The following is a 23,919-nucleotide window of genomic DNA, read 5'->3' on the forward strand; positions in this document are numbered from 1 at the left end:
AAAAAAAGAGGAGTGGTCATTTATGCAAAGGAGAGCCCATCACCAAAATTTATATTTAAAGATGATCAAGGAAGATTTGTTGCAATTGAAATTCAATTGCAAGGAGAAAAATTTTTGATAGTAGGTATCTATTCACCAAATGAAGGAAAATCAGAATTTTTCAAGAAGTTACATGAGACTCTGATGGACTATTTGGATTATAATATGATTTTGATGGGAGATATGAATGGTGTGGTGTCTACAAATATGGACAAGGCACAGAGACAGGTAGTCACTAAGGATGGAAGATTACCAAAAACCTTCTTTGATATGACAGAAAACATGGATTTAGTTGATATTTGGAGAACAAAGAACCCCTTGGGAAGAGAGGGAACCTTCTTCTCTGAGGCTAAAATGACATGGACAAGAATTGACCAAATCTGAGTAACAAGGGGACTGGCTCTGAAAACTAGCAAAGTGGAAATTTGCCCCAAAATTTGCTCCGACCATAATGCCATGAAGATGGAAATGAAATTGACGCCAATTGGTTCTTTTAGATGGAGGATGAATGATACTCTGTTTAGGAGTGAAGAATTCACAAAGAAGGCCCAAAAAACTTTGAGAGACTATTTTGAGATAAATATGAACACTACTGTGGAAAAAAGAGTAATTTGGGATGCAAGTAAAGCGGTTATGAGAGGATTTTTGATACAACAGAATGTAATCAAGAAGAGAATTCAAAATGAGAAAAAAGACAAAATTCTGGGAAAAATAAAGGAAGGTGAGAAGAAATTGAGAGTGAAACCAAAGTCGCAGGAGATTTTGAAAGAGATAAAATTATATCAAGTACAATATATGAAAATGATGAATCAAGAAATAGAATGGAAGATCAAACAGATGAGACAAAAGACATTTGAATCGGCAAATAAGTGTGGGAAATTGTTGGCATGGCAAATGAAAAAAAGACAAAAACTCAACACCGTCACGAATTTGGAAGTGGAAGGAAAGATTGTACAGAACCCAGTGGAAATTAGAAAGTGCTTCCAGAGGTACTTCAAACAACTACATACACAGGAGAAACAGAAAGAAATGGACATTGATAAATTTTTGAAATAGAATGGATTACAACAAATTTCCCAAGAAAATAAGCTAATGTTGAATTATAAAATAACGGAACAGGAAGTAGAAGGGGCTATCCAGAAAATGCAATTGGGTAAATCCCCAGGGCCGGATGGACTGACTTCAAGATATTATAGATCTTTGAAAGAATGGTTAATACAACCTTTAAAGGAAGTCTGCAATGAAATATTGGAAGGGAAACGGGCACCAGAGTCGTGGAAGGAAGCTTACATCACACTTATACCGAAAACAGAGACTGAAAACACACAGCTTAAGAACTACCGCCCCATATCATTGCTCAATGTGGATTATAAAATTCTTGCAGATATTTTGGCTAAAAGATTAAAAAAGGTGTTAGCAGAAGAAATTCATAAAGACCAAGCGGGCTTCCTCCCGGGCAGACACTTGTCTGATAACACGAGGAATATAATTAATATTTTAGAAAAATTACAAGTGAAGATTAATACTAAAGCAGTTTTGATATTTGTGGACGCGGAGAAAGCCTTTGACAACATTTCTTGGAGTTTTATGAAGAACAATTTATTGGGGATGGGGGTCGGTCAAGGCTTTGGAAACAGTATAGGTGCAATTTATTCAGAACAGAAGGCTAAATTAATTGTAAATAATGTGGTGACAGAAAAATTTAAGATTGAGAAAGGAACACGACAAGGTTGCCCAATCTCTCCATTACTTTTTATATCGGTCCTAGAGGTTTTGTTAAATATGATTAGAAGGGACCAATTGGTAAAAGGTATACAAGTGGGAGCTAAACAGGACAAATTGAAAGCATTTGCAGATGACCTGGTATTGACTTTACAGGAGCCAGAATCTAGTACCAAAAGAGTATTAGAACTGATTCAAGAATTTGGTCAGGTTGCAGGTTTTAAGTTGAATAAGACGAAAACTAAGGTTTTAGAGAAGAATCTAACTGAGATTGAGAAAGATAAGTTTCAGAAGGAGACAGGATTGACACTGGTCAAGAAAGTGAAATATTGAGGGGTTAACATGACTGCTAAGAATGTGAATTTATTTAAGGATGACTATGAAAAATGTTGAAGTGAAAAAGGATTTAGAAACATGGTCAAGTTTGAAGTTATCGTTGCTAGGCCGAATCGCTGTGATTAAAATGAATGTATTGCCAAGAATGCTGTTTTTGTTTCAAACATTGCAAAGTTTGGACAAAATGGACTGTTTCAAGAAGTGGCACAGAGATATCTCTAGATTTGTCTGGCAGGGCAAGAAGCCTCGTATAAAATTTAAGATATTAACTGATGCTAAAGAAAGAGGTGGATTTGCCCTGCCGGACCTTAAACTTTATTACGAATCAGCCACTTTTTGTTGGCTGAGAGAATGGATGCTTCTTGAAAATACCAACGTGTTGGATTTGGAAGGTTTGAATAATGTATTTGGCTGGCATGCATATCTGTGGTATGACAAGGTTAAAGCACATAAAGCGTTTAAAAACCATATTGTCAGGAAAGCACTGTTTAATGTCTGGATAAGATACAAAGATCTGTTAGAAAATAAAACCCCGAGATGGCTGTCACCAATGGAAGCAAAGGCTCAGAAAAAACTCAATATGGAGGCCAAATGGCTGAAGTATTGGGAAATTCTGGAGCAAGAGGGAGATAGACTAAAACTGCAGAGTTTTGAAAAATTAAAAAATAGAGTGCGAGATTGGCTTCATTATTATCAAATAATGGAGGCATACAATATGGACAAAAAATTAGGCTTCCAGGTAGAAAAATCAAAATTGGAAACAGAATTGTTAGACCCTAAAGTTATACAAGAATGTATAACTTGCTGTTGAAATGGAATACTCAAGATGAAACGGTGAAATCTGCTATGATTAAATGGGCACAAGATGTTGGACATAATATTATGATGGCTGACTGGGAACAGTTATGGACCACTGGTATGAAGTTTATGGCATGTAATGCCTTAAAAGAGAATTTAATGAAAATGATCTATAGGTGGTACATAACACCAGTCAAGCTTGCAAAAATCTATCATTTACCTGATAACAAATGTTGGGAATGTGGGGAGACTGAAGGTAGATTCTTTCACCTTTGGTGAACATGCCCAAAGATTAAGGCATTCTGGGAGATGATTTATAATGAAATGAAAAAGGTATTTAAATATACCTTTCTGAAGAAACCAGAGGCCTTTCTCCTGGGCATGGTCGGCCAATTGGTGCCAAAGAAGGATAGAACTTTTTTAATGTATGCCACAACAGCAGCAAGAATACTCATCGCAAAGCACTGGAAGACACAAGATTTACCCACCAGGGAAGAATGGCAGATGAAGCTGATGGACTACATGGAACTGGGGGAAATGACTGGCAGAATTCGAGACCAGGGAGAAGAGTTGGTGGAAGAAGATTGGAAAAAATTTAAAGTATATTTACAAAAATATAGTAAAATTAATGGATGTTAGAAGGATGTTGGAATGAAGTGACATGGTTTTAGCAGAAATGTTATTAAGAATTAAGTAAAAATGGGTTGTTAATGGGTCAAAGGGTAAAATTTAAGGTCAGATCGGGTTAAGGTAATTTATAGAACAAAAACTGAGAAAGATGGAAAGGATTTGTTGAAACAGCTAAATTGAATTAGAATACAAAAAAGGGAGGTGTGAGGAGGTCGATGAAACAAGTAAATGAAAGATAAGGATATGGAAATACTGGATGTGTTTTTTAAATGTTTTTGTTTTTAAATGTTTTTGTTTTTGTTTTGCTTTTCCCTCATCGTTGTGCTGTATTGTTTTTTATTTTGTTTTTTTATTGCTTTTTGATGTATTGTAACTTTTTAATCTCTTTTTTCTTTTTTTCTGAAATTGTTAAACTTTTAATAAATAGCATTAAAAAAAATAAAAATCTTAGCTTCTTCTTTTTTATCAGTCTGCTATTCCATTCTGTCTCCCGACTCCTTTTTTACTGCATTTAAAACAGTGTATCATAACATACAACATCATGTTGACACTTATATCACTGAATTTCATTTAGGCTTCATACTGACCACCACAAACGATTCCAACAATTGAGCCTTAGGTACTGCCTGAATAAGCTTGCTTATTTCTGATAACATGTTCCACGGAAGATGGTAATATTCAAGCAACTTAACTAAGCCAAATTCTACCAGAGAAAGTGTACATGTGTGTCTGCCCATGCACACACACACACAACTGCACCTTGGGAACCAGTCACCCATCTGGGAAAGTGCCGCAGCTCACAGACAGAGCTCATGCTTCGTGTGCAAATATTCCCAGGCTCAATCTCCAGGTAAGACTAGGAAAGAATTGTATCTCAAACCCTGGAAAGCTGCTGGCTTACTAGTTATTCAAGTTGCTAATGTTTTGTTTATAAATTGTTTATAAGCTAATATTTGTCACCTACTGTACTTCTTCTTGGAATGTACATGTGGAACTCACAAGAGGATTAGAGAATCTAACGGGCTGCCTTTATTTCAGCATATCCACTTGAAAGGCATAAACTATCCTAACCCTCAAGTCAGAACATACTTACCACCACTCTAGTGTACACCTCTTCCACAAAATCATTGTCTTTGAATTTGGCTTCTGTTGGGTAGGTATATTCCTTCAACCACTGCAAAAGAGGCAGATCGATTCGTGTTCCTGCAAAAGAATACTGTGGAGCATGGATGTGTGCATCGACCAAACCTGGCATGAAGAATTCACTGAGGAGAAAATGCATGAAAAAATAAGAAGAAAAACAGGTTTTAAAATATTATTCCCATAAGTATCTTAAGCCCTGGGTCTTAATAATATGCTTGTGGAACAATCCTCAGCTTAAGCACAAAGTAAAAAACAACAACACAGCACATAAATATCAAATGTCACTTTTGAACAAAAGAGTAATTTCCATTTCACAAAGAACAATACAGACCAGTGTGGGGCTCTCAGCACATGGAGGGAGCATCCGCTGGCTGCCCTACCATTTATTCACCTCAAGCAGAGCCTAAAAGCATCCAACCTTAACATGCGCAGGCAACTGGGGACCCTGCATTTCTCTCTTCATCAACACACTGATAACCCCACAAATGCCATTCGAAGAGGGCTAATATTTGTTTGTTTGTCACATTTGACAGCTCATTATTCAGTTACATTAGAATTTCATTTCGGTTAGAACCCTTCAGTTCTATTGGGGAAGATGGCAGCTGTTATCACTAAGCACTAAATGCTGTCGACAGTTAAAAAGCACAGAAAAATATAAGGCCTTTGACCTAGTGAAAGAATCACATAACCCTTGTGTGGATTGTGTCTATGATCTGAACATTGCATTAGATAAGTGTTATACAATATTTGCTTTATGCTTATTGCTCCTATGAGTAATATAATACTGATTCGCCTCTCTCATGTCTACTCCTGCTGTATTCCACATTTCCTGTATTATTCTCAGCATTTCAGTCAATCATCACATGTAATTTATGAACATCCTGGCAAATACAGCGGTACATCGGGTTAAGTACTTAATTCGTTCCAGAGGTCTGTTCTTAATCTGAAACTGTTCTTAACCTGAAGCACCACTTTAGCTAATGGGGCCTCCTCCTGCTGCCGTGCCGCCGGAGCACGATTTCTGTTCTCATCCTGAAGCAAAGTTCTTAACCTGAGGTACTATTTCTGGGTTAGCGGAGTCTGTAACCTGAAGCGTATGGAACCTGAAGTGTATGTAACCCGAGGTACCACTGTAGTCAATTCTTTTTCTGGTTGCATTAATTCTGAAGCAGCCCAATCATAAACCAGGCCTCCATTATACTGAACACTTTTAATAAGATTTGCTTTCCATGATACTAGTAAATCTTGACAATCTTAACATTCAAAGAAAGCAAACCTGAACAGAGTGCAAACCATGATTATACGGCATTCTAATTTTAATGAACATTTGCCAAATTGTGTGTCAATGTGTTTATTCTCTCAGCTGGATTTCAGAAGTGTGATCTGCACAAATGTTTCTTGCGTAACTGAAACATAGCCTCCTTTCTATTGCACAAGATGGTAAAACAAAGAGATATCATGCTGCTCTGCCAATTTCCCTCTACCCAAGTCACCCTACACTTATTAACTCAGCTAGAATCTGCAATCAACCTGTTCTGGACATGCTTTGTAAATGCAAATCAAAAAAGATGAAAGATAAAAATCTTGCCATTTTAAAAGAACATTCTGTCTTCAGTACCAATTAACACCCCAAACCTAAATGCATTTACTTGAAAGTAAGGCTCACACCCTTCAGTTGTTCAGTTGTTGCAGCAGTACCCATAGACTGGCTCTCTCTCAGGTAAATGCTTTGCACATTTAACTGTCTTCTTTCAATGTAAGCAAAATTTGTCTACAATGCCTAATTACAAAGCTGCTTTGGATGGGACACTTTGGAACAGAGAAGCAGCTGGGAAAGTGTAAAGTCAGGTGTTTAACGTGTCTTTGGAACCATTCAGCAGAAAAATGCTTGGGAGTACTGTCGCATCCATTTCCTCCAATGGGTATTCCATGTCATCATTTTCAACATGTAACAACATTCTTATTTAATGTTCATACTCAGCATTCTACCCATCCTGCAAGGGAAGAAGATTGGGCTGAACGTCAAGGCAAAATGTTGATATATGAAGGTCAAACTGTATACAAAAAACAGTATTTATCAATAACATCGAGCAGAGGTTAAGGTGGGAGCCATAATATATGGTTTCCTTGTTTTTTAGAACATGAATAAATTTGTAACTGCTTTAATTTAAGCCAAAGGTCTCTCTAACAACTAGATTCTAACCCAACACCCTGTATTCCGCACTGGCAAACCAGGCGCTTCCCATTCTGGGAAGCCCACAGCCTGCTTCCTGCAACTGGTTTTCAGAGGCACATTTCTTCTGAAAACGGATATTCCACAGTGGACTATTTTGGAGGGGAACTATCCTCCATGTACTTGAGCTCATGTTTGTGCATGCATTCCTGTTTAGCAAGTTAGAAGACAACTGGAGCATGACTTGTGAGTGGCAAGTCCCAGTTCAAATCTCAGCAGACCACATACTTACCCTGTTTGACAACATCAGCACCCCCACTTTCAAAAATATAGGGATACTATGTACAGTGGTACCTCGGGTTACATATGCTTCAGGTTACATACACTTCAGGTTACAGACTCCGCTGACCCAGAAATAGTGCTTCAGGTTAAGAACTTTGCGTCAGGATGAGAACAGAAATCGTGCTCTGGCGGCACGGCAGCAGGAGGAGGCCCCATTAGCTAAAGTGGTGCTTCAGGTTAAGAACAGTTTCAGGTTAAGTAAGGACCTCTGGAACAAATTAAGTACTTAACCCGAGGTACGACTGTAATATATAGATAGTTGTACTAATCTGGCTGTTAGAACTGTTGTGGGGACAACAGGAGAAAATGCAAAGCAGACCAAACACTCAGAAAAGGTATTTCATAAATACAATTCGTTATCATCATTAACAACAACATTATTGAAAATGATAAAGACAAAAATATCTGATGACAAAAGTAAAATAAAACATAATGCATACTTATTACTGAGCTCTCGGATGTCAGATGCTTTGAATCCCCACTTCTTTGCCAGTTTCTCCTGCTCTTCGGCTGGTTCCAAAAATGCAATCTAAGGAAGTGAAAAGAGGATAAGGCATTCAAATGTTTGTTTTTTATATGATTCTGTGTGTTTCACGTTTAGTGTAGATTCACATGAAGGAAAATTAGTCAAGGCTAATTTTAAATAATTTTAAGTTACTTCATATAAGGTATAATTCATATTAAAGGTTCCACTTTATTGCTCTTCCAATATAATTCCAAACTATATAACACTGGTGACTTTAGTGTGATCTCGTAATTCAAATGCTATTTCCTGTAATCTAAAGTATCCTTGTACTGCTCCTGTTTTTCATCTGTATTACTAAGGAATGCAGCTCTAATCATCTCAGGGCAGACGTGGGGGCTCAGAGGAGCAGCGGAATAACCAGCACATCTGCAGCTCCATCACTTGCACCAACAAGGGTGGAAGGGGGTAGGAGATAAACTTGTATTTTTGCTACACTAAATATGTTGTGACTTAAGATCCAGCAGATCCTTTGCCAGCCCACCTCCAGCCCTTCCCAGCCTTCCAAATGCCTTGTAAAGGCAGTAGGAGTTTCCACCCAACCAGGGGCGCCAACTTGAATAATATATTGGGGGGGGGCAGGTAAGCCCCACCCTGCAGAGTCGATCACAAGATGCAGCACACACACACCATCTGAATGGCAATGCCCATCAACTTTGGGGAGGTACAGCCCCCTCAAATATTTTAGGGGGGGCAAAGGGATTTCAGCTCCTAGGAGTTGGCTCCTATGCACCCACCACATTACTCACAGGTCCATATAACAGCTCTGTGGCGCCAAAATCCCCATCTGGATTCTTTGCAGGAAGCCATGAACATGAAAGTGGTGTGAAGAGTGCTTTAAATGTATGGTGCATGTATGATCCCAGATAACAGAAAGTATGGTTTTTACCAGGAGGCTAGAAAAATAGTACACTTAGAGGCACTTAGCCCTAGGCTTCTCTCTTGTGGCGTTCCAGACACACTGGTGCTTTTAGGGGGAACTCTAAAAGGAAGACACTCAGAAATATACTCTTTGATAGGACTTCTGAATGAACAATATTAGAAAGAATAGCAGTTGTGTGAAAGAGCTTTAATACATATAATTATTAAATTTCTATAGTATAGAACTATATTAATATAGAAGAGGGGGATTAAAATGTTTAAATGCTTAAGTTAGGTCACATTAACTGAAGCATAATATCTTGAATAGCTGGAAGTAGAAGTCTAACTGCAGTGTTAAGCAGAAGTAACAGAATTAGTAAATATGTTCAGGATTGGTAACAAACGGATGTGGAGAAGGGCATTAGTGAACGAATGGCACAGCAAGAACAGCACACCTGTTTGGTTGTGCATCGGGTCATAACAAGATAGTGCCAAGATGGCACAAGCAGATCATGAATTCCTTATATGCCACAAGGTGGAGATCAGGTAGGACCCATCTGGGCAAGGAATTATGGGGTAAAGTCCAGCGTTAATCTTCAGGATACACAAACATACACTTGAAAAGGGATCATACCTCATCTAACTCCAACAATGCCTGGCTTTATAAGATTCTGTCCTACTAATTGGCCTGATCAACCAATTCATGCTGTATTGGGGTAGTACAACTACTATTTGCTTAACGTGTCAGAGTATTAGAGTAGGTGGTACGTTCTGAAGTATTGCTTTATTAGAATTGTATTAATCAATATAAGAGTGAATAAATATTTAAAAAAGCATGTTGTATCTGTCTTCTCTTGAGTCCATACAAAGGGAATACTGGTGGTAACTGGGCACTGTATAACATTCCTTTTAGTACAATCAGACATTCCAACCATAACTATGAAAATTGGCAAAATCAATAATTGGTGATCAATAACCTGATTGGCTAACAACAAGCACAAGCATGGGAGACTCAAATTAGTATTAGCAACCCCATCCAGAACAGGCAACTGTTGAGCATGCAACCTTAGACCTATGCAGTGGACATTCACTGCAAGCTAAGAGGGTAGGATATCAAAGTAAAAAACAGAAACCAGCACAAAGGGGCAATACCCACACGACTCAGGGAGTCAGAGGCAGCCAATGGTGAGCTGCCCATACAGGCACACCCCTAACAAACTCCTAGCATTCCTCTTGTGTCACAATGCACAAATCACACACAACACCACAATACCTGCAATGCAACAGCCCTTTTGAGAAGTTGGAGACAGGTGTTTGAGCTCCCAGGAGAAAATGGGAAATGCCTCCCACTCAGCTTCTGTACACTAAGGAAGAAACTACAGTCATGGGGGGTGGGGGTGGGAGCGCCCAGAACTCACACCCATATACCACACACCACAGAGCCAGCCCCACAGCAGAAGTCAGTCATCATGCACATCACTGGAGATTAGTTTTTCCCTCTGCCTTCTTTTTTATGTTGAATAATTTTTTATTAATTTTTCATTAATAACAATCCAATATAAGCCACATTAATACAATACCAAATCATAATACAATTAAAAGAGACAATTATCCAGTTCCAAATTATGCAATTTGGGGTGACTTCCCGTGTTCTGATTATCAGGAGATGATGATGTTATTCCTTGGTCCTTCTCCAGTCCTCTTAATCCAAGTACAACAGTTCCAATCTTAATTCTTTATTTTAACAGCCACTGGTGTGACAACTCTCGTTCGTGTTTAGCTATTCCATAGCCATTAATTTGCAAATGAAGTTTATATCCTGTAACTTTCTGTGTGAAATATTTGTTTGCATTCGTCCTTCGCTTCATGTTGTAATCAATCAATCAATCATCTTCAGCATCCCGCCCCCTCTTTCAAGGGCTGAATTCTCAATTACGCCATGGTCTCACGCCATCTTGCCTTTTCAAACCGAAAGTGAACTGGCATCTGACCATGGCTCCAGGCAGACTTCCAGCATTTTCTTCTTTGATCCTTTCCTATCTGCTAACAAGCTGGTGTCTTGCCAAAACAAGCATAATAAATCAAAGTTAGTGCCCTCTTTAGAAGGTAATGCCACCAATTCTCACAACATTTTCACACAGTCTATTCATTCAAATAATCCATAAAAAATTATGAAGTTCTTGTTAATTCCCTCTTACATTCCATTAATAGTCGTAATCCATTGATAATTAGATTCCATTAGTAATTAATTCTTCTTCAGTGAAGGTTTGCCGAATCAAAAACAGCAAATACAATGTAGAGAGAGAACAAAGGCTCCCCTTCACTTACATTCCAATCCAATTATGACAAAAATACTTTCTAGATCAAAACCGTGCCACTCAGTGGCTGATTCATTTAGCAGGTTATCTTGTCTCTTTCGTCTAAAACATGCCTGTTTCTTAAGTCCAAATTCAAACCCATCTTAAGATAACAGAAGGATCTCCACACACGGTTGAAGAGTTTCTGATACGTGCAGTGCTATGCACTCAGCGTCCCTGCCCCCTGCATTCCGTCGGAATAAGAGGCAGATATCAGATGATCTGTGAGTGAGAGCTCACCCACCCACCCCCGACCCTGGGAGGGGCCTTGCAAGGATAATTACTCTCAAATTATCCTTAATTAGCTGCACAGCCAGCATCCACTATTATAGGAGCTGCTGTTCACCATGGCGGAAAACACCGGAAGTCCGTTCCCTCTGCCTTCAACCCCAAGCTTCAATTATAAATGCTAGTGGCACAGGAAGCATCATAAATGCTCAGCAGGAACCCTGGTCTGGAATAACAATATATGTTCCTGATCAATCTCAGGGAACAACCCTTCACTAGACAAGAGGAAAGGCCCCAAATGTAGCCAGACCAAAGCGAATGCGGAGGACAAGTGCAGGTGCTGAAAGCTTAGAGACCTTACAAAAATTGGCTTTTACGATATCGCTGCTGAAACAGACATACGGTGAAACGGAACAGGTGGGAGTGTCTGCGGAATTTTAAGGGAGCGGCTTATATTTGGGTATTGTCTTTTTTTCTTTTTCCCTTTTGAATTTTAAAGGTGTGGCTTATATTCAGGTGTGGCTTATATTCGGGCCAATATGGTACTGTCACAAAGTGTGCAAGGAGTCTGCATGGAGCAAACAAGTCAACAGTCCCATGCAGGAACAGCCAGGAGCATCGTGGTCAGTGCTTGTGGTTAAGGAGTGGGCTCAGGGGTGCCGACTTATAAAAAATATTGGGGGGCCCCATACTGGGGTCCTGGGGGAGGGAGAACGCGAGAAGCAGCGCGAGCCTCTGAGAGAACGCGAGACCCCGTGCAGCTGCTGCTCCTGCCTCAAGGCAGCGGGTTGGCCGGGTAGGCGTCGGTTCCTTGCTTGAGCAGGACCCCCGTGCCTGCCCGCCTGCCTCCAGGTAGACCGGGTAATAACCTGGCCCTTTGTATAGAAGCGCCAGGCAGGCGGCAGGGAGGCAGGGAGCATGGCCATCCCCTGCCTGCCTGCCTGCCTCCCTCCCTCCCCCCAGGTAGACCGGGTAGGAACCTGGCCCTTTGTATAGAAGCGCAAGGCGGCCGCAGGCAGGCAGGCAGGCAGGCAGCAGTCTCGGGTGTGTGGCCGTCCCCTGCCTACCTGCCTGCTTCCAGGTAGACCGGGTAAGAACCTGGCCCTTTGTATAGAAGCAACAGGCGGGCGGCAGGCAGGCAGGGAGGCAGGGAGCATGGCCATCCCCTGCCTGCCTGCCTGCCTGCCTCCCTCCCCCCAGGTAGACCGGGTAAGAACCTGGACCTTGGTATAGAAGGCAGGCTTGCAGGCAGGCAGGCAGGCAGGCAGCTGCTGCTGCTGCTGCTGTTCGGTCGGCGGCTCCTTTGCTTTGCTTGCTGCCGCCCAGGCCCCGGGGGCCACAGAGCCAGCGCCGCCTGAGGAGGAATATCCAGCCCATTCAGAGACGCTGCTGCTTCTCTCTCTCTCTCTCTCTCTCTCTCTCGTTGTTGTTCCGTTCAGATTCCCCCTCCCACCCGGCGGCTCCTCTGGCGCGTCCTGGCAGCAGCGGCGGTGGCGGCGGCGGCAGCAGCTCCTCCTACAAAACACTTTTCCCTCTCCCTCGGTGTGTTTGTATTTGCGTGTGCGTGCGCGCGGCGAGTGAGTGCACCTCCTGCCTCTCTCTCCCTCTCTCTCTCCCCCGCCGTGCAATCTCCTCGGGACTCTCCAGTCCTTTTCATGTCGTCACGGCCGCAGCGCTGGCCCGCCAGACTTTACACGAAGGTTCGCGCACTAATAATTTTCTTAAATTATTGGGGGGGCTCCGCCCCCCCAATCGAATTTTTGAGGGGGCTCGGGCCCCCTCAGGCCCCATGGAGTCGGCGCCTATGAGTGGGCTTCCCTCAAGGCCTACAGAGATCCTTAACCTGCATCCTTAACCTGTAGGAAAGCGGACTATGGAGAGCCTGGTGAGAGACAAAGAAAGCAATCAGCAATGGACAGCAGCTGGCACCATATGGCTCTGGAGTCTAAGTAGGTGTTTGTGAGGAAATGAAAAAGAAGGGCTGATGAAATCTGAGTGTTGTGCTAGAGCTCTCCACTAGCACCACTGGTAAGGAGGGGGAGAGATACAGTGACTATGAGTGTACTCACATTCTTCCCCTGGAGGGCTACAGTGAAAGGCTCTGTGTATGGTGACAGTTTCTCCTGCTTACTGCATCTGGGCTGCGAACCTTGCAAGGCAAAAGTGTGCATGAGTGGCCAGCAGTTGCAATGGTTGGAGTGGATGATCTGGCTTTTGCTGATGGAGACATTAGCTGCAAGTGGGGATGGGTGCCTCCCTTTCATTTGGACGACATTGCTGTCTGCTGTGTGTGGAGAATCTGAGAGCAACACAGTTATGACAAGACACCGGAATCATACAGTGAGACAGTACCTGCTCAAGGTGCTCTGTCTTGGCACCCCCAGTTGCTGGAGTGGAGTCTATTGCTCGCTCCTTGTGCCCCTGTTGTGCAAGGTGCTCTTTCTCCATTGTATCCCATTGCCAGAGGTCCGCCTTATGAGCTCTAAGTGTTTGTGACAGGAGGCCTAAGAGATATAACCTCATACTAGGTGCCCAATCATTTGACTTTTGCTCTGCCCGCACTGGGTTTACACTGCATGTGAATGGAGGCGTGCTGTGCTTAAGTGCCAGGTAACACCAAATCCGTGGCTCTTGACCTGCATCTCCTGTTTTAATTGCAGTGCTGCTTGAATAGGATTATTTTATTGTATATCTTAATCATGGAGTTTATATCTTAATTTATGGTGTGTTATTAATTATTCTGTATTTTAACAATGTAGTGCAATTGGTTTTTATATTCTGTAAACCACTGAGAATACATCAGTGGTTTGCAACGTGAGTCGCAGCGGGCTGCCTCTGCACCCTGCGCCCCTGGGGGTGTGCCCCACTTGCCTGCCCTAGGCAGCATTAGCTTACACTCTGCCACTGCAAATGTGTCCTTCAAATATTTGTTGTTTTAAAAAGTAAAGGGTAAAGGGACCCCTGACCATTAGGTCCAGTCGTGGCCAACTCTGGGGTTGCGGTGCTCATCTCGCTTTGTTGGCCGAGGGAGCCGGCGTACAGCTTCCAGGTCATGTGGTCAGCATGACTAAGCCGCTTCTGGCGAACCAGAGCAGCGCACGGAAAAGCCGTTTACCTTCCCGCTAGAGTGGTACCTATTTATCTACTTGCACTTTGACGTGCTTTCAAACTGCTAGGTTGGCAGGAGCAGGGACCGAGCAACGGGAGCTCACCCCGTCGTGGGGATTCGAACCGCCGACCTTCTGATCGGCAAGTCCTAGGCTCTGTGGTTTAGACCACAGCACCACCCATGTCCCTAATCTGTATCTTACTTGCTTACAAAGTACATGTGAAAAGGATCTAGAAGTCTTGGTTGACCACAAACTTGACATGAGCCAACAGTGTGACGCGGCAGCTAAAAAAGCCAATGCAATTCTGGGCTGCATCAATAGGAGTATAGCATCTAGATCAAGGGAAGTAATAGTGCCACTGTATTCTGCTCTGGTCAGACCACACCTGGAGTACTGTGTCCAGTTCTGGGCACCACAATTCAAGAAGGACACTGACAAATTGGAACGTGTCCAGAGGAGGGCAACCAAAATGGTCAAAGGCCTGGAAACGATGCCTTATGAGGAACGGCTAAGGGAGCTGGGCATGTTTAGCCTGGAGAAGAGGAGGTTAAGGGGTGATATGATAGCCATGTTCAAATATATAAAAGGATGTCACATAGAGGAGGGAGAAAGGTTGTTTCCTGCTGCTCCAGAGAAGCGGACACAGAGCAATGGATCCAAACTACAAGAAAGAAGATTCCACCTAAACATTAGGAAGAACTTCCTGACAGTAAGAGCTGTTCAACAGTGGAATTTGCTGCCAAGGAGTGTGGTGGAGTCTCCTACTTTGGAGGTCTTTAAGCAGAGGCTTGACAACCATATGTCAGGAGTGCTCTGATGGTGTTTCCTGCTTGGCAGGGGGTTGGACTCGATGGCCCTTGTGGTCTCTTCCAACTCTATGATTCTATGATTCTATATCAATTGAATCATATTATTTGAGATCCTACTGTCCAAGTGGAGGCCACACACATACACTTAAAAGTTTCAAAAATCTACCCTTCACCTTTTCCTCTCGGGAATATGGGTTGGTTTCTAAGCTATATGGAGAACTATAGGGAACAATGTTGGGTCCTTTGTCTAGTTTAAAAATGATCTGGTAGGCAGGTTTAGGTTGACCAATATATGATAATTAATGTGACAATATCTGTATGTCTAAACCTGCTAAATCAGTTTCAGCATATATTAGGGAGAAAACAATTAAACTCAGGCATAGGTGGCATAACACACCTGCACAATCCTAACCCTAACACACGTGCACTTTGACGTGCTTTCGAACGGCTAGGTTAGCAGGAGCAGGGACCGAGCAACGGGAGCTCACCCCATCATGAGGATTCGAACAGCCAACCTTCTGATCGGCAAGTCTTAGGCTCTGTGGTTTAACCCACAGCGCCACCCGTGTCCCATTTGTTGTTTTAGAGGGGGCTTTATTGTTCATATGTTGCTGTTGTTTAGTATGTATTGCATATTTGAGTTTGAGTGGGCTCTGGAAGTGCTTTGGCTATGAACAGCAAGTAAGAAAGATTTTAAATAAATAAAATAAATGTTGCTGCTGTTGCTCCATCTCCAGTGGAAATTCCATTACACCCTAAAAGGCTTTCTGAGGTACTGAGTGGTAAAGGTAAAGGTACCACTGATCATTAAGTCCAGTCACGGACGACTGTGGGGTTGCAGCGCTCATCTCACCTTTCAGGCCGAGGAAGCCGGCATTTGTCCACAGACAGATTTCCAGGTCATGTGGCCAGCATGACTAAGCCGCTTCTGGTGAACCAGAGCAGCGCACAGAAACGCCGTTTACCTTCCCACCGGAGTGGTACCTATTTATCTACTTGCACTCTGACGTGCTTTTGAACTGCTAGGTTGGCAAGAGCAGGGACCGAGCAACGGGAGCTCACCCCGTCGCGGGGATTCGAACCACCGACCTTCTGATCAGCCAGCCCTAGGCTCTGTGGTTTAGACCACAGCGCCACCTGCTGATACTCAGTTGTAAATATTTGCTGCTGGAAATAATAAATGTAATCTGTAAAATTATCTAGTAACAGTTCATTCAAGGTAACAAACAACTCTATTATTATTATTATTATTATTATCATCATCATCATCATTATCATTATTATCATTATTGTCATGCTTTGGCATATGCATGCACACTACACCATTATCTAACGAATGCATATGCTTTATAACTCAGATCTTCTAATGAGCAATTAAAAAATGTCACAGAAATGCTGGAGTGAAGCTGGGAGGAGAATGACTAATACCACTTACTGAACACAAAGTAGAAAACAAGAATAAGTGAAGGAAAGACAAGCATGCAACACCAGATGGGAAATGTGGAAAGCAGGCTTGTTGTCATGGAGGAAGAGCTGCCTATACAGTATTCATAACAAGGCAACTTTAAATAGTTCCTTTCAGGAGTAGCAAAATGCATCATATAAATGTCACTTTAGGAAGAAAGAAAATATTTAAAAAGCAAAGAGGGAAGAACAGTTATTAAGAACAAGTTGTAAAAGTAAAAATATTCCTTCCTGCAGCACCTTAAAGACCAACTAAGTTAGTTCTTGGTATAAGCTTTCGTGTGCATGCACACTTCTTCAGATACACTGATGGACTTCCATTTGTATCTGAAGAAGTGTGCATGCACATGAAAGCTCATACCAAGAACTAACTTAGTTGGTCTTTAAGGTGCTACAGGAAGGAATATTTTTATTTTGACTATGGCAGACCAACACGGCTACCTATCTGTAAGTTGTAAAAGGTTAGGCTGTTCAGATGTTCTGCTTCTTTCGTAGGCCACCCCAATCGGTCAACACTATTCCAGTGAGGAAGGGACGTGGGTCTAAACCACAGAGCCTAGGGCTTGCCGATCCGAAGGTAGGCAGTTCAAATCCCCACGACACCGTGAATTCCCGTTGCTCAGTCCCTGCTCCTGCCAACTCAGCAGTTCGAAAGCACGTCAAAGACCCAGCGGGAAGGTAAACTGTGTTTCCATGCATTGCTCCGGTTTGCCAGAAGCGGCTTAGTCATGCTGGCCACATGACACGGAAGCTGTACACCGGCTCCCTCGGCCAATAAAGCGAGATGAACACTGCAACCCCAGAGTCGTCCATGACTGGACCTAACGGTCAGGGGTCCCTTTACCTTTACCTTTATCCAGTGAGGATGATGAAGCAGGGGTCAGTTCACACATGCATGTTCAATATTATTTGATTGCCCTTTTTTTATTCACACATTTCTATGATGCATCTGCTTAGATCTGCCAATGGAGAGCACTGGAGTAAGTGATTTATTGTAAAATATTCTACCCAGTTGTACTTAGTATTTTATCAGGAGTCATTTGTACACAAAACATACCAGTTTAAAACCAGAGCAGCCATCAAAAGGCGTTCCATCACTTCTCAAAACTTTGCCAAGTCTCCAGGAGACCCTCACTGCTTATCAGCAAAGTTGGTAAGATAATGTTTGAAGTTAAACCATAATATACAGCCCGTGTATTTGTCTATGTGTGCATTTGCATTTCTGCAGTTCTCTGAAATACTTGCTTGCTACTGATTAAAAGGCAGCCAAATGATCAGTAAGTTTACTGAGAATGATACAAGCTGTTCTTGTATTGTACAAAGATCACCATAAGAGCCGCCCAGGCGAAGCACAGCGAGTTCCTGCCAACTGAGTTCTACTCAGAGTAGATCCACTGGAATGAACAGGCCTAAGTTACACATGCCCATTAATTTCAATAGGCCTACTATTAGTTGACCAGCACTGGATTCAATCCAATAGTGTGGGGTGGGGAATACAAATACATTTTTATTTTTTATTTTATTTAGCTTTGATTGGGCATATTTTATTTTTATTTTTTTCACAATAATATTTATTATTTTCCATACATAAACATAACAGAAGAAAAAGTTAACAATAATAAAGGAAAAAGAATGAAACGGAAAAAAAGAAAAAGAAAAAAAGGATATAAAACATAAAATAAAAAACATAAAATTTTATGTTTTAGGAATACAGATATATTTTTATCCCTGAATACCACAAACCTGAGGGGGGAAGTTGGGCTTTATGGCACTTTTATGCCTTCCAGGCCCCCCAAGGTCGGCTTTAGGTGCTTGCATATCACTTTCTCCCTTCTACAGGCCACAATGATATACACATACACAAACATTTCCCATTTGGTGGGACAAGAAATTGCAGCAAATCGAAATAAAACAGCTGTTAGGAACTTAGTTTGTCATTCAACCCATTAAGCAGTACATGTGGCTCCCTGGAAGGCAGAATTTAAGAAGCCTCTGGCCATTCTGGAATAACAAGCCAGGGCTTGTTTCCCCAAAGCTTGGTTTCACTTTTCAGCTGCTGCTTCCTTGTGTAGCTTAGTGAGCATGTGGAGTGGTGCAGCCCAACAAATCATGTTTAAGCAAGGCTTTTGGGTTCAGAGACAACACCAAACCATAGCCGGATTCCTGAGGGCTGTGAGTGCTGACGGCCACTCCCTGGAAGGCCCTTTCCATCTGGCCTGGGGGGGGGGGCGGGGTCCAGGCTCACCTTGCCCTACAAAAGAGGCTCCGGAGTGACTGCAGAGATTCCTGCCGGCTGTGGGTGCTGACGGCCCCAACGTTTGTTTAATTTTTAACATACCTATGTACTTTTTTGTTGTTTTATAAAGTTTGTATTTGGTTCTTAAGGGGAGAGGGTCAGGGCTGCTGGGGAGTGGGCCCAACCAACAGAATGGCTGGGGCAGGTTCCACGGTGGGGGGGGGGGGAATGCTCTGGAACACCCAATCTCAGTGATCACGGGTAGGAAGAGGAGTTACGCTAAGACCAGACCATGTCATTACCGAGGAAGCAGGCTTAGTCATTGTTTGAGGACTATCCCTGCCTCCGGGTCTGGTCCTGACTGAACGGATACTGGAATCAGCAAAGGATACCCACATGACCTGAAGGTGCTGCTGTGCAATGCCAGGTCAATGATTCATAAGACCACTGCCATCCATGACTTGATCATGGATGGAGGACTTGACCTGGCATGTGTGACAGAGACTTGGTTGGATGAAGCAGATGGGCCTGTTCTTGCCACTGCTTGTCCACCAGGTTTCTCTTACGCACAGCAACCCAGGTCATATGGGCGGGGTGGGATTTTTTGCAGTGATTTTTAGGAAGTCATTAGTTTGCACCAGGCGTCCTACTGGGAAGACCCAGTTCTCTGAGTGCATGTTCTGGAAGTTGGGCAATAGGGGCAGAACAGGATTCCTTTTGGTATACCTCCCCAAGGATTCCCTGCCCGAGCTGCTTCAGGTCGTGGCAGATGTTCTCCTGGAGACACCTGCCACGACCTGAAGCAGCTCGGGCAGGGAATCCTTGGGGAGGTATACCAAAAGCTACTTTTGAAGGTGACCCAGAAACTACAACTAATCCAGAATGCAGCAGCCAGACTGGTGACTGGGAGCAGCTGCCAAGATCACATAACACCGGTCTTGAAAAACCTACATTGGCTCCCAGTACGTTTCTGAACACAATTCAAAGTGCTGGTGTTGACCTCGGCCCAGTATACCTGTAGGAGCGTCTCTACCCCCATCATTCTGCCCGGACACTGAGATCCAGCACCGAGGGCCTTCTGGTGATTCCCTCACTGCAAGAAGTGAGGTTACAGGGAACCAGGCAGAGGGCCTTCTCGGTAGTGGCACCCGCCCTGTGGAACACCCTCCCATCAGATGTCAAAGAGATAAGCAACTATCTGATGTTTAGAAAACATCTGAAGGCAGCCCTGTTTAGGTAAGTTTTTAATGACTGATGTTTTAATGTACCATATTTTTCTGTGTATAAGACTAGGTTCCCCCCCTAAAAATAATGTCCAATATTTGGGGCCATCTTATTCCCCCATGTTCTTAAATCGGAGTCCACCAAAACAGGGGGCATCTTTTTCGTGGGAACATCTTATAGACAGAAAAATACAGTATTTTTTCATCTTTGTTGGAAGCCGCTCAGAGTCGCTGGGGAAACCCAGCTAGATGGGCGGGGTACAAATAAATTATTATTATTATTATTATTATTATTATTATTATTATAGCTAAAACAAGCCACATTTCATAAGTCAACACCACACCATGACTTGTCAGAAAACAAGCCATGACTTAGTGCCACATGCAAATTAGACCAGAGTATGTAAAGCAAGCTTTGCAAAGCAATCTTTACAATTATATGAATTGTGGCAGAAATAGAATATGTGGTCATGTCGTAAGGAAGAAACAAACTGTATTAAATAACATGTTACAGTCAGAGCTGCAAAAGTAGGTATCGTTGCTATTCAAAGCATCCATTTATTAGTCACTGCAATCATTCGAAACTGTATGGAAATGCACAATAATACACTCCATTAAGCTTTTAAAGGAATACTTATCCATGAATGAGGAACATATATTAATTATGTCTCTTGTTAAATGGATATTAACTAGACAAGAGTTTGCTGGCTCTAAAAATATATAAGGCCAAATGGTCAAAGCAGCAGAACCCAGAAGCTCTGTGTGTCTAATGGTTGAGCAAAAATTGTTGTTGGAGGCTGGCCAATGAAAGAGGAAACATCTTAACAGTATTTAGAGAATCTGTGAAAAGGTATCCGTGAAATGGCTTTCTGCAGCATTTTATATATGCAATAAAATAGCATTAAGCATAGAAGTCATGTACTGTACAGTGGTGCCTCTGGTTACAAACTTAATTTGTTCTGGAGGTCCGTTCTTAACCTGAAACTGTTCTTAACCTGAAGCACCACTTTAGCTAATGGGGTCTCCTGCTGCCACCGCACCGCCGGAGCACGATTTCTGTTCTCATCCTGAAGCAAAGTTCTTAACCCGAGGTAATATTTCTGGGTTAGCGGAGTCTGTAACCTGAAGCGTCTGTAACCCGAGGTACCACTGTACTACTTAGGATAGGAACAATATGTTACGGTCAAAGCAAGAGAGATGAGGACACAAATCCCCCCAAGAGATACTGAAAAGGCTCCTTGAAACAATGTCTTTTGTAACCAAGATTCCAGGGGGTGGGGGGTTTTAAAGCCAGTTTTGAGGCCATATGTTCTGAAAGCTATTTATAAAAAGATCTGCCGATGAATCATCTCAGTTAATTCTCATCTTTACAGGAAGCAGCTTACAGAAACAATGTGATTATCTGGAGATACTGTAAGGATAAAGTCAATTTTTACCACAGAAAATTAGTATCATAGAGGCCATAATTTTGCATTTCAAACTTTCACAAGAAAAGGATGTGTGTAAAAATATATTGCATGCCACCTCTGCTTTTATATTACCAAAATTACTGAAGCCTACAAAATTATGTGAATATCTCAAAGACATGTTCCCAGGTGTATATCTAACATCACCCAGAAAAACCCATAATAAACTACATGCACAACAATCTTCTATTCAACTCCATCAACACAAGCTGTTAAGTACGGTACTTGAAATATATGTATACAAAATCAGGGTGGAAAAAGACTTGCAAGTGCTTCACTGTTTTCCAGGCATATTTATTTAGTATGGTTTCTAATCTGTGTTAGTATGTAATGATACATGACCAGAGAGCAGCAGTAAATGGTTCATAATTTCTGTAACACTTTTGTTTTGGTGCTTTATATTCGCTGCCTTTAAAACAATCTCTCAAAAGGCTCGCGAGTTCGTACTGCGCCTGCAACGCTTCCGCGCACTATGGAAGCAGACGGGGGCATCGTCGCTGCTCTTTTGGCACGTGGCGTCATCGACTGACATGGCCCTATTAATAACCCTACAAAGAGCTTCCTGAAGACCATTTTGAGACGGTGGCCCATTGCAGACGGGCTTCCACGCTGCCATCTTCCTCGCCCCACTTTCCCGGTGGTGTTTCCAGAGCCAAAGAAGCACCCGGAAACTGGGAAGCCAGCGCGCTGCTTCGCGATTGGGGGCTGTCCCGGGGAAAGTCCCGAGTCGGAGTCCCCGTCCAGCGCTCTTCGCTTTCCTGGCCCCGAAGCCCGGCTACTCCCAAGGAAGCCCTCCTGCCCCGGGGGCGCCGGCCAGCAGCCCCTCTCTCTCCCTCTCTGGGCGCCCCCCCCCCGCCAGGCGGCCTCGCTTTCTTCCCGCCCAGCCGCGCGCTCCGCTTATGTAACCCTCCGAGCAGCGGGACACCCCACGGCGCCTCCTCCCGGCCGGGCACCTTTCGCGCTCGGGGTTTCTCCTCGAAGCCCCTCGCCCCCTCGGCCGCCCCGTCCCGCCTGGTCTTCGCCGGGCTCGCCCGCGGCCGCCCACGTGCCGGGCCAGGCGGCAGCCGGCGTCCCCCTGGCGCGCCCCCCCCCTGGCGCCCCGCCGCCGCCTCACCTTGCCGCTCTGGTCGACGCCCAGCAGGTGTCCGGCGCGGATGTCGAGGGGCGAGGCGCGGCTGGAGTGCGCGAAGGTCCCTCGGAAGAGGAGCGCCAGAGAGCCCATGGCGCGCGCCTCCCTCGCGCCCTCGACGGCACCAGCCTGCGCTCCTCCCGGCCTCCCTTGCGGCGCAGGTGGCGGCGGCGGCGGCGGCGGCGCTTCCTCCTCCTCCTCCTCCTCCTCCCGGGAGCCCGTCCTCCTTCGGGGCCACGAGCAGCTCCCGCCGTACCTGGCACCATCTCTCCTCCTCCGCCGCCCGGCGGGGGGGGGGTCGCCGCCAGCGCGCCTCGGCCCGCCCCGTCCAGGCGCCTCAGCCTCTCCCGCCGAGTTCTCGAAGCCGCTGTCCCAGTGGCGTAGCGTGGGGGGTGCAGGGGGGGCCGGGCGCACCGGGCGCAACATCTGGGGGTTAGGGTTAGGGGGCGCAAATCCACGGGTTAGGGGGCGCAAATTACTTGCCTTGCCCCGGGTGCTGACAACCCGCGCTACGCCACTGCGCTGTCCCCCCGGGCGGCCGAGGACTGCGCCCGGAGCAGCCGGAGGCTTCTGCTGCTGCTGCTGCTGCTGAGCCCAAGGGCGAGGCTGCTTCGGCCCCTCGCGGCTCCTCGTCAGGAGCGAGCGCGGAGACAGCGAGACGTCTCTCTCCAGTTGGACTTTCTGATCCAGGAGGCAAACAGTCAAAATTCCCACCCCGGAGCTACTCCGGTCCGGTGTCCCTCAGTTGGAGAACTGTGCCTGGAATTTACCTGGGCGGCAGATGATTTGGCTTCTTGGGGGAAAGGAGTTGAATAAGAAGGATATCCAGTGGCTTCATCAAGTGGCTTAAGCTTTCTTCTAGCCAAAATTTGCCCGCACTGTGCCACAAAACGTGAGGGGCAACCAGCCCGCCCAAGCCAGCTGATTCCTTCATCGGGCACTTTTCAATTGTGTATACCGTAATTCCTTGCTCTCCGTATTGTGCAAGGCTGAACCCTGTCGTGACCGCTGTTTACAGGGGGAGTAGGAGCTGAGGAAAAGAGCCTTTCCCATGGAACTTGTACACATATTCCCCACATCCCAGGCCACGTCTGCAGCCAGACAGGACTGCTCTTCAAACCACGTCTTGTGGGGCAGATGCTGTATGCTGCTCAATCTCTTGAACTTGCTGTGGGCTCCATTTGAACCTCCAAGTCTGCCATGGTGGAGAAGATACACTAGTCTAGTCTGTAATTCTATCTGCCTGCCCATTTTGAGGCAGCTGTGAAAAATGCAAAGTCAGTGCTAGGGATCAGAAAGGAACTGAAAATAAAACTCTGGTATCATGCTG

General features: G+C 44.2%; 1 protein-coding gene across 3 annotated transcripts in view; it reads right to left on the bottom strand.

The window, feature by feature from the left end:
- Positions 1 to 22,760, bottom strand: part of GDA (guanine deaminase) — a 53,877-nt gene extending 31,117 nt beyond the window's left edge. The window contains exons 1-3 of one of the 3 annotated variants that reach the window (XR_014224383.1): positions 22,575 to 22,760; positions 7,624 to 7,712; positions 4,619 to 4,790 (exon numbers count right to left, since the gene is read on the bottom strand). Coding sequence is in view for 2 of the 3 variants with exons in the window: in XM_082241617.1 (XP_082097743.1) it covers positions 4,619 to 4,790; positions 7,624 to 7,712; positions 22,575 to 22,682 (369 nt within the window). In the remaining variant the exon portion in view is untranslated. Of the gene's footprint in view, positions 1 to 4,618; positions 4,791 to 7,623; positions 7,713 to 9,840; positions 9,906 to 22,574 lie in introns of those variants that run through there. The other 2 variants (XM_082241617.1, XM_082241618.1) reach the window with 2 other exon arrangements.
- Positions 22,761 to 23,919: the final 1,159 nt, after the last annotated feature.

This window comes from Podarcis vaucheri (assembly GCF_965113315.1).
Source record: "Podarcis vaucheri genome assembly, chromosome: 11".
In the NCBI taxonomy this organism is placed as follows: Eukaryota; Metazoa; Chordata; class Lepidosauria; order Squamata; family Lacertidae; genus Podarcis; species Podarcis vaucheri.